Below are 16,709 nucleotides of genomic sequence, written 5' to 3'. Positions count from 1 at the left end.
AGCTTATTTTGGAGATTAATCAAACAAGCCAAGTCTCATTTCGTAAAAGTTCAATAATATTTTAAAATAGTAGGATTTAAAAAATCGAGGCTTTAAATCGATAAAGTATTAAATTTGTAGACTATAGAGATTCGATTTAATTCAGTTAATATTTACGAGTATATCTACATATCAATTATAGTTTTACTGCACATCAGCGGCACCGTCACGTTAGGTATTACAAGGACATTTTCATCTACAAACATCCAAAGGCAATTGAAAATGCAATAAAGGGTGATTAATTGATGCTTTAAATAGAGGCTTTTGTCACCCCAACTACCAAGCACAATAAAATTTAATGATCCATACCCTACTTATTTATTGATTTCTAGTGCAGTTATGTGTACAAAATTATACCTCCCCATTCCTACTTCCGACGGTATATTGCACTCAAATGTAGTAATAATAATAATAATAATAATAATAATAATAATAATAATAATAATAATAATAATAATAATAATAATAATAATAATTGTCTTAGTTTGTTTAAATAAGACTAAAACTATATTTTGTGGCACGAATTTGATCATTTTCGGAATTATGTCAAGATTATTTTCAAGTATTATTAGTAAACTACATAAAATGAAGGTTGACACGGAAGCATCCGACGTGGCAAGTAAATGTGGACTACGCATGTGGGCGCAATCTCCAGCAGGCAAAATATCTGGGTTTATCCAAATGATAATCATGTCCCCGAATCGGAGAGAAAATCTGTAGGGTAGGAATAAAGGGCACATGCGAGTCACGTGAGGCGTATCACCGCCACTGCGTGAGGAGCACGTGTCGGTTGGTGGGTTGGCCGTTGAAAGCAAAGAGTGAATACGTGGAGTTTGTTTTGGGATATGGATTGAGTTTGTCTTTGCTCGTGAATTTGACTATCCTCTCTCTCTCCCCCACCCTATTTTGGGTTCGAATTATGCTTAACGTCTAATTTTATTCCACGTATTCAAATCTTATCCAAAATGAAGGGCGCTCAACTACTTCCACTATGCTACTATTTTTTCTATTTTTTTTAGAGACGGAGCGAGTACTAGTATTTACTAGTACATGCTTTTACAAAACTAATTTTGTCGACGATAAAGTTTTAGTGCTGCAAAATTTGTAAAGTAATCCCTCTGTCCCCATTAAGAGTATACGGTCTTAGGTGGATATAAATTTTAATAATTACAAAAAAGATAGAAAGAAAAAGTAATAAAAATATTATTAGTAAAGAATAAGTTTGATCTTATTAAAGGAAAAAGAGTTGCGCTGAATCATGCTGCATTCTTTCTTCTTGAATGGACCGGAAAATTCTTGCAGCAGATTCAGACGCCGATACACCATTGCGCGGCACAACCTTGATCACCCGAGGGGTGCGAACCCAAGGACAAGACTGCGTAGGGGGGACTGGGAGAATGTTTGCTCCCTCCACACTGCTACTAGGCTGTCTCTCACTTGGGCTGCTAGAACTGCTCCATTGCACTTCTTCGATCTCCTCAGATGGATGCCGGTCCAGCCCATTCCCGTTATTCTCAGTAGGCATGGCAGCGACGGAGTGGGGACTCATCATCGGCTTGCCATAAGGGAAGTACGGATGCAACGAAGGAAAAGGATATTGGGGCATTGCAGTAGGGAGTCCAAATGCCGGAGGCAGGAAGCCACCTGGCACTGGATTTGGCCCCGAGGCACAACCTTGGCCAGGAAATCCGGGTGCTGGATACGGCTTGTACACCAGTGCTTCTGAAGGAGACATCACAGGAATCAACCACTGGTGCCCTTCTGCATGATTGACAAGAGTGGTTCGGGCATTGTTAGGGTCGTTCCTTGTGATGGCAGGCGGTGATCGAGCACTGTCTGCAGACGGCCTGAAGCTTGAAGGTGTAACCTCGTTTTGAGCTGCAGAAAAGGGCACTTTCTCAAGACTGTTTTCAGCAGAGCGTTCTTTCTTGTGACGTGGATTATCTGAGTTGCCTTTTTCATTCCAATCCAGAGGCTGTTTCTTCCCGAGTATTGGTGTTGTAGGCTTGTTGACAAACCCCGAGTCCTCGACCAAAAGATTTGGCCATGAAGCAATCATTTTCTGAACCTGATTTAGACATTTTTAAACAAACAAGCATTCGTAGAATGAGATAACATTCATCACAAACCACTTGACCAAACAAAGAGATGGTCTTTACCTTTATCAATCTATGCAACTCAAATAATTGAACTGCAAAAACTCTTTGCTGACTGAAAACAGGATAGAGATTAGTCAGAAAAATGCAGCGAAAAGATAATGAAGTAACGCAGCTTAGCGAAAGTAGCAGTCATTATCACATTGCTTAACACTAAGATCATTCAAGTCCCAGCATGGCTCACCTCTTAAAATTGTGAAAATCGAACAGGCACGACAAAAAACAACAAAGTAGCACCAGGATGATTTGGGAGGGTGATGATTTCCAATGAAAATAAATATAGAGCCAATTGAGATGCGAAAACTATACATGGTGATAATGACATGATCATACCTTATGTGTATAGCTACTATCATATGCATGAGATACTCTAATATTCAGTAAGTGAATGTCATAAAGCCATGGCCCAGAATTTCTCGAAGGAACTGAGAGAAGAAGACTATCAATTTTTCAAGTTACTCGTTTAATAGAAAAAATTTCGAACACTTGTTCTTCTGATGATAGGCCAAGATTAATACAGCGTGTTTCCGTCTTGATGTCAAAACCAGCAATGCATCTGCAGTTAGTCATCTAAGCTCCTCCAGCAATATTATAATGACAAAAATATCCCAAAAGACAAAAAAGCGAACCAGAACCGACAAGAAGGAATGGACCATGGCTGATGGACTCACTCAAACCAAATGATATAATCTCATATGAACTCACCATGCTATAAAAAATGTCATGCGCTCTCTGAATACATCAAAGGTGGCTGAAGAATTAACTTTCCTCATTATGAGGTATTAATATTCTGCACCAAAGCCACCCACCGTTTAACCATGCGAAACTACTAAAATTGAAGGAAAAAAATCCTCGATGCTACACATGACTCTAACTATTAATAAAACGTAAAGCAACATTAATAAAATCAGGAAACTTTTGACCAAGAGGGGGTCCCACGTTGTAAAATTCTCCATTGACGTTAAGTAACCTTTCAGAATTTGTATATTGATGCAGCAAATCTAAAAGAATGCTCTTAAAATATCCAACATTTTAGTACTTACCATTCTTCTCTGAAGCCATTAGTTGAAGCAGAAATGAAATAAAATGACCAGATATACCAGAAACTTCATAACTAGACAGTGCTCCAAATATCTAGCATGCACTGGACACCAACATATCATCATGACAAAATTATGGAATATCTCTTAAACATTGCATATACAGCATAGAGCACGGTAACTTACTTCATGATAGCTCTTCTTGCTTTCCAGAAATGTTTCTGGCCTAATATACCTACAATATCGTCTGGTGTTATATCCAGCGCAGATTCAGTATTCAAAATGGATGATTCAGAAACACTGTCGCCCCTCTCCAAGCCCCCTTTTTGCGGAGGCCTACTAGACTCATCTCCATGAAATCCCATGTCATCACTAAGATCATGGATGATATTCTCCTCTCCCAATAGTGAAGCTTCCTCTGAATCAGATGAATTTATTTTCGCTGCAGCTGCCATGTTATCCCCCATAGCAGCACTATTCTGACCATCACTGTAAAGTCGTGAATCAGCAAAGAGCTCTTGCTGTCCACTATCATCAGTCCTTAATCTAGTTTCTGGATCATGACTAACAGACAAAACGGTTTGCTTCTGGCAAGCCATAGACTCATTTGAATTTTCTCCCTTCTTGCTTCCACTGTGCTCAAACATGCCTGTTCCTTTGGCATTTTGGAACTTCGACGAAGGATGAGGAGGATCGGAGGGTGAAAACTTCTGCTGGCGTATTCGGTTGCTATATCTATCGATTTTTGCAGGTACAGGCTGGATGAAAACAGGAACCATATAGTCATCTTCATCCACTTTCTTTCGTTGCTCAACTTGTGCCAGTGGAGTGCTTAATTCGGAATACTGGCTGTATTGCATGTCAGATGGGTGCATAGGATGTAGTTGACGAGCAAAAAACATACCCCTGTCGTTCCCATCACCCTGCTTGTAAAAGTGATCGAAGCAATCAGAGTAAAAACTATCAACAACGAAACTAGCAAATCATAGACACCCTCCAAGGGGACAAACATCAATAGTTGGTCCGATTACATCTGAAAACCCTTCAATAGCTACATATACCTTTTCCAAAGTTACCAGCACACGGGTGTGTGCTTCATACAGCTTACCCTCGCCCCTACCCGTTTAAGCAGAATAGACTACGCTAATGAACTAGCACACATTTAAACCACAGTGGTTAACAATATATAGATCTAAGATGGATCAACTAACATCAACATTCACAAACTTTTAACCATAACCTGAACTTGAAGGACTTGTTACTGAAGTACAACATCTCTTGATAATAGATCTTATCAGGTGAAACGAATTCAAAAAATGGAGCTTGTTACCAAAAACATAAGGTTCTCAAAGATTACCTGGCTCGATGGAGATACCAAACCGGCAGCGTTATTACTCGGATTATGCGACAGCATGGAATGGCTGAACCTCTGTGAAGGGATGCTAAGCTGCTCATACAAGGTGATGTGGATAATACTGGTTTGTAAAACAAATCAATTTCGCACGCAAGTTCAATTTAATTACCCAAATATTATCACTAACTGCAAGAATACAGCTTCGTGTGTAGTATTTTAGGTGTCGATCCACAGGGAAGGGAATGATTATTAAAACTCAACGCTAAACAAAGCATAAAAAGGTTCGATTTTTGGTTTTGATGATTAATGACACTAAGTTAACAAACTAACTACGCAAGGATTTTAAACACGAGAAAAACAGGTCACTCCAAGTTGCTCCTTAGACTCGAATCATTCTACACATTTATCACACACAAATTTGGGATTAACTTATCAACCTAATCGCGTGCACTGAACATGTCTACGACGTATAGTTCACAGTCAGCTGAACACTTGTTCCATGAACCAACTTTCAACGACATTTAATTCCTGCAGATGCGCGGGAACGAACGTCGTCTACTATAATCACTTACCTAATCCACTATCAATTTATCCCCTGAACAGTTCTAATTTGATAGCAAACAATTGATTAATCCATCCATGTCTATGTTAAAGAGACAATAAACAAGGATTAGATATCTATCACAAAAGATGCCTCTAAAGTAATAGAATTACGCATTAAACACAATCAATGATATCAAACATGAGTTCAAAAGTGTAGAAGCATTCTAACGAGTCTAATTCACAACTTGGAGCAACAAATGAGCCTAGCCTTGATACATGATAAATTCAATGATTAAAACCGTAGAAGGCATGCTCTTTCGGAGTAGAATTGGATGGCGGAGTCGGATCGTCGGAGTGTCGGGTAGATTTTCCTCCTTCTCTTCTCTTCTTCCTTCTTCTCCGTTCTGTCCCTCCTTCTCTGTAAATTCCTTTCTATTTTTATTTCCCCCAGCAAAACTGCCGAGAAAACTGCTGAAATGCAGTTGAACCACCAAACGCCCGACCGGGCGAAATTAGAAGGGATAATCGCCCGACCGGGCGAAAGGCTTCTGGAGGTATCGTGGGGAAACGCCCGACCGGGCATTTTGTGTCGTCAATAATCGCCCGACCGGGCGAACTTTCTGGAATCCTCATGCGTAACGCCCGACCGGGCGAACTTAGAAAGACCAATCGCCCGACCGGGCGATATGCTTCTGCATGGCTTCGCGGGAGACGCCCGACCGGGCGTTTAGTTGAAATCAGAACGCCCGACCGGGCGAACTTTCTGGACTCCGCATGCACAAAATGGAAACGCCCGATCGGGCGTTTAGCAACATCAAAACGCCCGACCGGGCGAACTCTCTGGAATCTCAGCTATGCATTTCCGACGAACTTCCAGCTTCTAACACCCGAAACTACACTCAAAGCACGACTTGGTGAGTTATAATTAACATGAAATCCGGGGTAAAGAATAGGAAATAAGCTTCGCATCAAATACCCCCAAACTTAAGCTCTTGCTCGCCCCGAGCAAGGTACATTTTTTAGCACAAAAACTCAACGCAAGTCTACCCCGCAGAGAAATTTTCATCACAAAGAATCATGTAGGGACGTGAGTGACAAAATCTAAACCCCCAACATTTCCAATCGAGATTTCCCACTCTCAAGAACAATCACTCATCCCCCTAGAACGTCAAGTTAAGGTGCACTTCAAAATAAGTCCAAGCATGCGATCAAACAACTCAAACCATCATCATTGACTCATTAAGCAATACTAACCACATAGACTCACAGATTTCAAATCGAACCTCTTTAACTCTACCAAGTTCTTTACACAACATCCACAAGCATCAACGATAAGGTCCAAGGTCTTATTTCAAGGTTGTAATGGGGCTAGGGACGAGGTAGGATAAGTATGGATAGTGAGCTCAAAGGCTACACATTTGAGTGCCAAAATCTTCCCTCCTACAACATCCTTCCAAAGATCGAACAACACAAAATTACAACCAAACCCACACTCCCCCAAACTTGAGATCTATTCCAGACGAGATTACACAAACAAACATAGAAGCTCTATCTTTATTTCATCAACTTATTTTTTTTTTTTTTTTTTTTTTTTTTTTTTTTTGTAAAGACCTCGACTTTTGTGAATTTGGAGGTCGTCTTTTTCTTTTTCTTGTTTTTTTTTTTTTTCTCTTAGAACTTCATTCTTTTCACCTTCTATCAAGTCTAGAAATGTCTACACTTTTGCAATACACCACCCAACACTCAACATTCAACCACCAAGCTCAAACTAGTATTTAGCACCCAAACAGTAGCAAGGTCTTTCGATGAGGCTAAAATTAGGCTTATTTCAGTGGCTAAGTGTTTGGCTAAGTGTTTACACAAATAATAGGAAATTAAGCTCAAAGTGGCTTCTAGGGGATCATGTGTAGGACTAGGCATGTGATCATTTGGCCATGGAGTTCATCCTAGTGCCTTGTCCTCCCATATCGTTAACACAAACGAACGCAAGCACTTCACTCGATAAAACAAATCAATCCAAAATAATTTCCACAAGTCATGCGATTTTCATACTCTCCTCAACTTAAGAAATCGGATGTAATCACAACATGCTTTTTCAAATAGATTCATGCACCCATTCCATTCATCCTAAGCTTCAAAGATGAAGTAAAATCAAGTAAGATTTCCTAACCAGAAAGCCGAAGATAAAGCATGCACCCGTCAACTACATAGATTCAAAACATCTTTATCACGCAAAACACCCAAAAAACATACATCACAAATCAATCATAACCCCCCCAAACTTGAATGCATCATTGTCCTCAATGCATGCAAAGAAGACAAATAAAGTAAAGGGAAAGGAAACTCCCCCAAACTTGGCATGACGTCCATAGTGCATTCGGGTGGGAGGGTGGGTGTAAAAATCCTTTGCAGGTGTGCTTCCTCCTAAGCTCCAATCCTAACTCCCAATTGCTCCTACAAAAAAAACAAAAACTACAAAAAGAACACTCAATTCAAAATAAATGTTGGAGGAAAGAATTGAGCAAACAAAACCTCCAACATATGAAACCAAAAGATAAAAGAAAGATAAAAACTTGGGTTGCCTCCCAATCAGCGCCTTTGTTTATAGTCGTTGGCTCGACCTTCTTCATCTTTGGTCTACACTTTCGGATTCTCTAGTGTGACCACCTCTTCTGTCTCCGTGCCACTTTCAACTCCAACATAGGCCTTCAAGCGTTGGCCATTCACCTTCCAAATGCTACCATTCTTCTGATCCCGAACATCCACAGCACCATAGGGGTATACCTTGTGCACCACATAGGGACCCCACCATCTTGACTTGAGCTTGCCCGGAAACAGTCTAAGCCGAGAGTTGTACAAAAGGACCAGTTGTCCCTCATGGAATTGACGAGGCTTAATGGCTGCATCATGTACCCTCTTAGCACGCTCTTTGTAGAGATCAACGCTCTCATATGCATGAAGCCTAAACTCATCCATCTCATTCATATCGCACATCCTCTTCTCGGCTGCAGCATCATAATCCAAATTAAGCTTTTGCAAAGCCCAAAAAGCTTTATGCTCAAGCTCTACCGGCAAATGGCAAGCCTTCCCAAATACCAATTTGTATGGTGAAGTTCCAATCGGGGTCTTATACGCCGTTCGATAGGCCCACAGAGCATCATCTAGCTTTTGAGCCCAATCCTTCCGAGACGGCCTTACAACTTTCTCAAGCACCCGCTTTATCTCACGATTGGAGACTTCAACTTGACCACTTGTTTGGGGATGATAAGGGGTAGCAACCTTGTGTTGGACACCATACTTTCCTAGGAGGTTTTCAAACAATTTGTTGCAAAAATGAGTTCCTCCATCACTGATAATGGCTCGTGGTGTCCCAAAGCGGTTAAAGATGTGATTCTTGATAAATTTCAACACCACTTTGGCATCATTGGTTGCCGAGGCCACTGCCTCTACCCACTTAGATACGTAGTCGACAGCAACGAGAATGTATTGCTGCCCATTAGACTTGGGAAACGGTCCCATGAAGTCTATTCCCCAAACATCGAAAAGTTCTACCTCGTGAATATTATTCATCGGCATTTCATTTCTCCACGAGATATTGCCGGCTCTTTGGCAACTGTCACATCGTTCTACATAGGCTTTTGCATCCTTGAAGATCGATGGCCAAAAGAATCCGGACTGAAGCACTTTAAAAGCAGTTCGTCGTGCTCCAAAGTGGCCGCCATACAACGAATCATGGCATGCAGACAAAATCTGAAGGTGCTCATGCTCTCCAACGCACCTTCGAATCACTCCATCACTACAAATCCGGAAGAGAAACGGATCTTCCCAAACATATGTGCGAGTGTCACTCAAAAACTTCTTCTTTTGGTTAGATGACAACCCTTCTGGTATAATGCCCGTGACAAGGTAGTTTGCCAAATTGGCAAACCACGGCACATATGTTTCCCGAGCCTCCACTTGCAACACTTGCTCGTCGGGAAATTTCTCATTTATCCTTTTCTTTCTTTCATCTTCCGTCTCTTCCAATCCCTCTAATCTAGACAGATGATCGGCTACCAAATTCTCGGTCCCCTTTTTGTCTTTGATTTCCACATCAAACTCTTGTAGTAAAAGGATCCACCTCACCAACCGAGGCTTTGCATCTTTCTTGTTCATCAAGTACTTGATAGCCGAATGATCCGTAAACACTACCACCTTCGTGCCAAGTAAGTAAGCACGAAACTTCTCAAAAGCATACACTACTGCTAGCATTTCCTTCTCTGTCGTGGTGTAATTCAGTTGAGCTTCGTTGAGTACTTTGCTAGCATAGTAGACAGCGTGTAGAACCTTGTCTCTCCTTTGGCCTAGAACGGCCCCCACAGCATAGTCCGAAGCATCACACATCAGCTCAAACGGCTTTGACCAGTCGGGTGTGATAATAATAGGAGCTTCGACTAGCTTTTTCTTCAGCAATTCAAATGCCTCAAGGCATTTCCCATCAAAGACGAACTTGGCATCCTTTTCAAGCAAGTTGCAAAGTGGCTTTGCAATCTTTGAAAAATCCTTTATAAAACGTCGGTAGAATCCCGCATGTCCAAGGAAACTACGGATGCCCTTCACATTCGTTGGGGGAGGTAACTTTGAGATCACATCAATCTTCGCCTTATCCATCTCCAACCCCAACTCTGACACCTTGTGTCCCAACACTATGCCTTCCTTGACCATGAACTGACACTTTTCCCAATTGAGCACGAGATTTGATTCTTCACATCTTTGTAGGACCCGTCTCAAGTTTTCTAAGCAAAAGTCAAATGAGGATCCAAAGACGGAGAAATCATCCATGAAGATCTCCATGATGTCTTCATTCATATCAGAAAAAATTGCCATCATGCAACGTTGGAATGTAGCCGGTGCATTACACAAACCAAAAGGCATCCGACGGAAGGCATAAGTTCCAATAGGACATGTGAATGTCGTCTTTTCTTGATCTTCCGGGGCAATTGCAATCTGATTGTACCCCGAATATCCATCTAGAAAGCAATAATGGGAATAACCCGCAATCCTATCGAGCAACTGATCCAGAAATGGCAACGGGAAGTGATCTTTTCTCGTCGCCGTATTCAACTTTCTATAATCCATGCAAACTCTCCATGAGTTCACCAATCGAGTTGCCAAAACCTCATTCTTCTCATTGACGGTCACGGTTATTCCCCCTTTCTTTGGTACACATTGTACCGGGCTAACCCACTCACTATCGGAAATGGGATAGATCATCCCATATTTCAGCAATTTCTTCACTTCTTTTTCAACCACTTCCTGCATAAGTGGGTTCAACCTCCTTTGTCTCTCTCTTACCGGCTTAGCTCCATCTTCCATCAAGATTTTATGCATGCATATTGCGGGGCTAATTCCTTTGATGTCGGCAATGGACCAACCTAGAGCTTTCTTGTGTGACTTCAGTAGCTCTATCAACTTCAACTCCTCTTCATCATTCAACATCGCCGATATCACAACCGGTAAAGATTCATCCTCACCAAGGAATGCGTATTTCAGATTTGTCGGGAGTGGCTTCAATTCTAGCTTTGGTGGTACTTCAATTGAGGGCTGCACATCCGCCACGAAAGTATCCACCACACATTCATTCTCTAGACTTGGTTGATCAATTTGAGCATCCTCACTTTCATCAAAATCAAAATCAACTTTAATTATCGAACCAAAGTCTCTTTCCAAGCTCCCCTTATCATAAACGCTTCCTTCTATACTTGCCGAGCAACGCATCTTGTCAAAGATACACTTGTCGAGGACATCAACTCTAAAGCACGCTTTTGCATCACTAGGATGCTTCATCGCTTTCTCCACATTAATGGTCACTTGCTCACCATTAATTCTAAACGTGACCGAGTTGTCCTTTGCTCCTAGCAACACGTCCCCTGTGGCAAGAAACGGTCTGCCAAACAGAATTGGCACCTCTTTGTCCTCGGGCATATCCAATACTATGAAATCAACGGGGATGACGAACTTGTCTACCTTGACCAAGACATCCTCTACTATTCCAGTGGGCTTCACAATGGAATGATCAGCCAGTTGTAGGGCAATGTCGATGGGCTCCATTCTGTTCTCCAGTCCAATGGCACGTGCTGTTTTCAATGCCATCAGTGAGATCCCCGATCCTTGATCCAATAGACATTTGGTGAAAATTGTGTTGCCTATCTCACAAGGAATCACACAACTTCCCGGATCCCTCTTCTTCATGGGCATCATTCCCGAAATCAATTGTGAGCAATTCATGCTCAATGCCACTATTCCCTCGTCTTGAAGTTTCTCCTTGTTTGCCATCATGTCCTTAAAGAACTTGGAGAACTTGGGGAAATTAGTGAAGAGGTCCACCAACGATACATCCACATTCACTTTTCGAATCACGTTCATCATCCACTCGAAGCTTTTCTCCTTTGGAGCTCTCTTCTTCCTCTTCGGTGGATATGGTGGAGGAGGAATGTGATCAGGGAAGTTGAACTTGCTTTTCGGGTCTAATGCCGGACTTGTCATCAGCTGTCCATTTGATCCCATCTCTACTTTCTGCTTTCCCTTCTTTTCTGCCAAAAACTTCTCACTTAACTCGGCTTCTACACCATTTTCCTTGCTGCCGGATGCAGCCTGTTCTTGACCATGTTGGGCACCCTGCACCAACGCGGGACTTCCCTTACATGCCTCGTCCGCCCCTGCGTGCGAGGAATGCAAGCCTAACATCTCATCCGCCCCTGCGTGTGAGATGCCGGAAGTACCTTGGCCGTCCATTGATGGTGTCGAATCCAACTCACGACCACTTCTCAAGACCACTGCCTTACACTGTTCATTGCCTCTCGGATTAGGTACGGTATTGCTCGGGATGGTGTTAGGAATCCTCGTGTGTGATGCCGTGGCAAGCTGCCCTATCTGCGTCTCAAGATTCCTCATTGTCGCATCCATCTGCCCAAACTTTTCCACCGTCCTTTCCTTGAAAATTTCGTTCTCCTTTTGACTCTTAGTCATGAAAGAGAGAATCTGCCCCAACTGATCCTCGACGGTTGGCTTCTTCTCATAACCCGGCGGTTGAGTGTTGTTCCTCCATTGATTTCCCGAGTTGTTGCTAGGACCAGCCTGATTCCATCCCGTTTGTTGAGGTCTCCAATTTTGCTGATTGTTGAATTGGTTGCCTTGATTGAACCCTTGGCGATTGTTGCCAATATAGTTCACATCTTCCACAGGTGGTCCTTGAAGACTTGGGCACTGATCAGTATGATGCCCGCCTTGGCACAACCCACATCTCATCACCGTCACAGCTTGGGGTTGAGGAGTCAGTTGAAGAGATTTAACTGCCTTTGTCATCGACGACATTTGAGTGCTAATGTCCGCCAGTTGAGCCTCAATTGCGGTCACTCTTTCCGCATCCTTGGTAGCACCAAATGTATCTCCCGCTCTATCAGCCCCTCGCCTTGGATTGTGCCAATTCCGTTGATTGTTGGCCAGCCTTTGAAACAAAGCCCTCACCTCATCGTGAGTTAGATCATCTAGGTTCCCATTCGAACCTGCAGTCACCAATCCCGTGCCTTCACTGTTGAGTCCCTTGTAGAATTTCAAAAGGTCATGCCCCGGAGCTAGTCCGTGACTTGGGCATTTCCTTATCAATTCCGTGAATCTCTTCCATGCTTCCGCGAAGGACTCGTCATACTTTTGTCGGAAAGAGGTGATCTCCTCTCTCAACTTCTCAATCTTCATAGGAGAATTGTATTCCAAGAGGAACAACGTCTTCAACTCTTGGAACGTTGCTATGTTGTAGCCCGGGATAGAGTCATACCAAGCTCTTGCTTTCTCCCTCAGAGAGAATGGGAATAAGACCCTCTTGATTAGATTGTGTTCCACATTCGGGGGTCTGTGAGAGTTCGTCAACTCGTAGAAGGCATTGAGGTGGCTCACCGGGTCCTCATCATCCCGTCCATGGAAAAGATTCCCCCCATTCACCAAACTAATATAGTGAGGTGGAATGTTGATGTTGTTGTTCGCATAAGCAAACTCTCCGGGGTACTCAATTCCCGATCTCAGTGTATCGCCAAACCTCACAACAGGTGGTGGTATCTCATTGTTATCTGCCATCTCACTTTCTGATTCTGAATCTCTTTCTGTACTCGGCTCGCTGAACAAGTTGCCTCTGATTGGACTCGGATAGTCCGGGAAGATTTCAGTAGGCGATCCTCTAACTCTTCTTCTTTGATAACAGAGCAACCCAAACGGTGGTGTACCCTGTGATCGCGTGTGCATTCACTTTTTTTATTTTTATTTTTTTTATTTTTACCTACACAACAGAAAATACACCAAGCACAAGCACAATATAATTCCTATTACCGAAAGCGAGACCTCTCGACAACTTCGGGGTAAGTACTATAAAAAGTGTGTGCTAGAGTGCGAACAAAACTACCTAAAACTAAACTAAGAGTTAGCTAAATATTACCTAAAATAATACACTCCTTCGTCTTCAAGTCCGGACGTGGTAGATGGCTATCACACCGTAGAACACGAACAATGTACCTATAAAACTCAAAAAGTAAAATCAAACAAAATAAAAACAAACAAAAACTATAAGCTAAATAATCGATTGCCTTCCCCGGCAACGGCGCCAAAACTTGATGTGGATAATACTGGTTTGTAAAACAAATCAATTTCGCACGCAAGTTCAATTTAATTACCCAAATATTATCACTAACTGCAAGAATACAGCTTCGTGTGTAGTATTTTAGGTGTCGATCCACAGGGAAGGGAATGATTATTAAAACTCAACGCTAAACAAAGCATAAAAAGGTTCGATTTTTGGTTTTGATGATTAATGACACTAAGTTAACAAACTAACTACGCAAGGATTTTAAACACGAGAAAAACAGGTCACTCCAAGTTGCTCCTTAGACTCGAATCATTCTACACATTTATCACACACAAATTTGGGATTAACTTATCAACCTAATCGCGTGCACTGAACATGTCTACGACGTATAGTTCACAGTCAGCTGAACACTTGTTCCATGAACCAACTTTCAACGACATTTAATTCCTGCAGATGCGCGGGAACGAACGTCGTCTACTATAATCACTTACCTAATCCACTATCAATTTATCCCCTGAACAGTTCTAATTTGATAGCAAACAATTGATTAATCCATCCATGTCTATGTTAAAGAGACAATAAACAAGGATTAGATATCTATCACAAAAGATGCCTCTAAAGTAATAGAATTACGCATTAAACACAATCAATGATATCAAACATGAGTTCAAAAGTGTAGAAGCATTCTAACGAGTCTAATTCACAACTTGGAGCAACAAATGAGCCTAGCCTTGATACATGATAAATTCAATGATTAAAACCGTAGAAGGCATGCTCTTTCGGAGTAGAATTGGATGGCGGAGTCGGATCGTCGGAGTGTCGGGTAGATTTTCCTCCTTCTCTTCTCTTCTTCCTTCTTCTCCGTTCTGTCCCTCCTTCTCTGTAAATTCCTTTCTATTTTTATTTCCCCCAGCAAAACTGCCGAGAAAACTGCTGAAATGCAGTTGAACCACCAAACGCCCGACCGGGCGAAATTAGAAGGGATAATCGCCCGACCGGGCGAAAGGCTTCTGGAGGTATCGTGGGGAAACGCCCGACCGGGCATTTTGTGTCGTCAATAATCGCCCGACCGGGCGAACTTTCTGGAATCCTCATGCGTAACGCCCGACCGGGCGAACTTAGAAAGACCAATCGCCCGACCGGGCGATATGCTTCTGCATGGCTTCGCGGGAGACGCCCGACCGGGCGTTTAGTTGAAATCAGAACGCCCGACCGGGCGAACTTTCTGGACTCCGCATGCACAAAATGGAAACGCCCGATCGGGCGTTTAGCAACATCAAAACGCCCGACCGGGCGAACTCTCTGGAATCTCAGCTATGCATTTCCGACGAACTTCCAGCTTCTAACACCCGAAACTACACTCAAAGCACGACTTGGTGAGTTATAATTAACATGAAATCCGGGGTAAAGAATAGGAAATAAGCTTCGCATCACAAGGCCATCTTATTCCTCGGTGGTGCTTTTGGCCCTCCCTTCTCAGTATCATTTACATGAAGCCTAGGAAACATAGGCCCCATAATTTTCTCCCCATCATTCCCTCTCTTCATCATCTCTCTCTCTCAATATATAGATACATATATTTAGCCTCTTCTCTTTCTATTTCTGAAACAGCATATACACACAATTGATGGAGTACGTACTAAACAAGGTACTAAACAAGCCCAACAGCAGTAAAGCCCATCAGCCTAAAGCCCAAGAAAGAGTATCAGTTCGGCATGACTAAAGAGTATCAGAGTTCAGTTCGGCACAACCAAAGAGTTCGGCCCCAGCCTACAGCTCGGTAAAAGCCAACCAATCAAACTCTGCTCTCAGGTCGGCATCAAGCTCTACTCTCAGATCGGCAAAAGCTGCTCGGCCATAATTCAGCAGTTCGGTCTCAGTATTTGACCGAACTAGGAGATAGTGGACTCATGCAGGATTTCCACCTCCACTACACCCACGATCTATTTAGTGGTGTCAAGCAGTCATTAGCTCATGCAGGATAGTGGACCCATGCAAGATCGCCACGATCTCCACGACATCCACTACCTAGTAAATAGCTGCATGCCACGATCTTGGTCCTTTGTATAAATAGAACCTAGATCTGATAGATAGGGTTACATTCTCTCGATCTCTAGAGATAAAATACAAAATAGCAAGTCTGTATTGTAAGCTGTAGAAAACAGATCAAGCAATACAACTCTGCCTTCTTTTCTTCCCGTGGATGTAGATTTACCTCAGTAAATCGAACCACGTAAATTCTCTGTGTCGTGATCTGTATTTTCCTGTATTCACTAACATCAAATTTTCGCGGAATCATCACTGGCGCCGTCTGTGGGAAACAGAGAACCAAATTTGTGATAAAGCGAATTTTTGACCCTTTTTCCACCCCAAAAAAATGCATACCAGATCACATAACACCCATAATACCGTTCGTGATAACCGTGAGGAAGCTAGTCCAGCTCGCAGGTCTGAAAAACGGCCTCGGGAGACATCTACCTCCGGTTCTCACGAAGAAGGAACAAGCCACTCCAGGAGTCATCGCACCGAGTCTTCCCAGCAGCCCGATTTAAATGAAGCTGTCAAGCTGTTCTTGGCCGAGAAGCAGGAGGAGTTCTTAACCTTCCTGCAGAAGAGCCAACAGCCGGAGAAGACAACGACGGATTCTCCCTCCTCATCTAGGCATGAAAGTCACTACCGCAGTAGTGACGTGTCTTCCAGGAGAAAGAATCCTCAACCCCGACATGTTCCTGTTCCTCCTCGGTACCGGAACCACAGGAGAACTCCATCTCCTCCGTACCGAAGAGATGTCGGGTTCGCCATGTACGGAGCATTAAAGACTCCGTTCTCGGACGATATCACCCGAACTCCTTTGCCGCGGAACTACCGAACTCCGTCGATAACCTATGACGGACTCGTGGATCCTCATGATTTCTTGGGACGCTATCAATATAACATGGCGAACCAGGGTCTCAACGAGGTCCACA

The 16,709-nt window shown here is 42.8% G+C and overlaps 2 protein-coding genes and 1 non-coding gene across 3 annotated transcripts; 1 reads left to right on the top strand and 2 right to left on the bottom strand.

The window, feature by feature from the left end:
- Positions 1 to 1,140: 1,140 nt before the first annotated feature.
- Positions 1,141 to 4,700, bottom strand: LOC121782530 (protein EARLY FLOWERING 3-like). Its single transcript, XM_042180405.1, has 4 exons — positions 4,593 to 4,700; positions 3,422 to 4,158; positions 2,199 to 2,250; positions 1,141 to 2,107 (listed from the first exon to the last, which is right to left on the bottom strand). Exons 1-4 carry the CDS (start codon positions 4,647 to 4,649, stop codon positions 1,271 to 1,273), a joined length of 1,683 nt encoding a protein of 560 aa, XP_042036339.1. The 5' UTR covers positions 4,650 to 4,700; the 3' UTR covers positions 1,141 to 1,270.
- A 2,943-nt stretch (positions 4,701 to 7,643) lies between these two features.
- Positions 7,644 to 13,764, bottom strand: LOC121782529. Its single transcript, XM_042180404.1, has one exon. It carries the CDS (start codon positions 13,404 to 13,406, stop codon positions 7,770 to 7,772), a length of 5,637 nt encoding a protein of 1,878 aa, XP_042036338.1. The 5' UTR covers positions 13,407 to 13,764; the 3' UTR covers positions 7,644 to 7,769.
- Positions 12,748 to 12,854, top strand: LOC121783122. Its single transcript, XR_006046537.1, has one exon. It is a non-coding gene; the product is annotated as a small nucleolar RNA R71 (small nucleolar RNA).
- Positions 13,765 to 16,709: the final 2,945 nt, after the last annotated feature.

Source organism: Salvia splendens, chromosome 20 (genome assembly GCF_004379255.2).
Source record: "Salvia splendens isolate huo1 chromosome 20, SspV2, whole genome shotgun sequence".
Classification (NCBI taxonomy): Eukaryota; Viridiplantae; Streptophyta; class Magnoliopsida; order Lamiales; family Lamiaceae; genus Salvia; species Salvia splendens.
The sequence above is the reverse complement of the archived record's forward strand: the minus strand, read 5'-3'. Positions and strand labels throughout refer to the sequence as shown.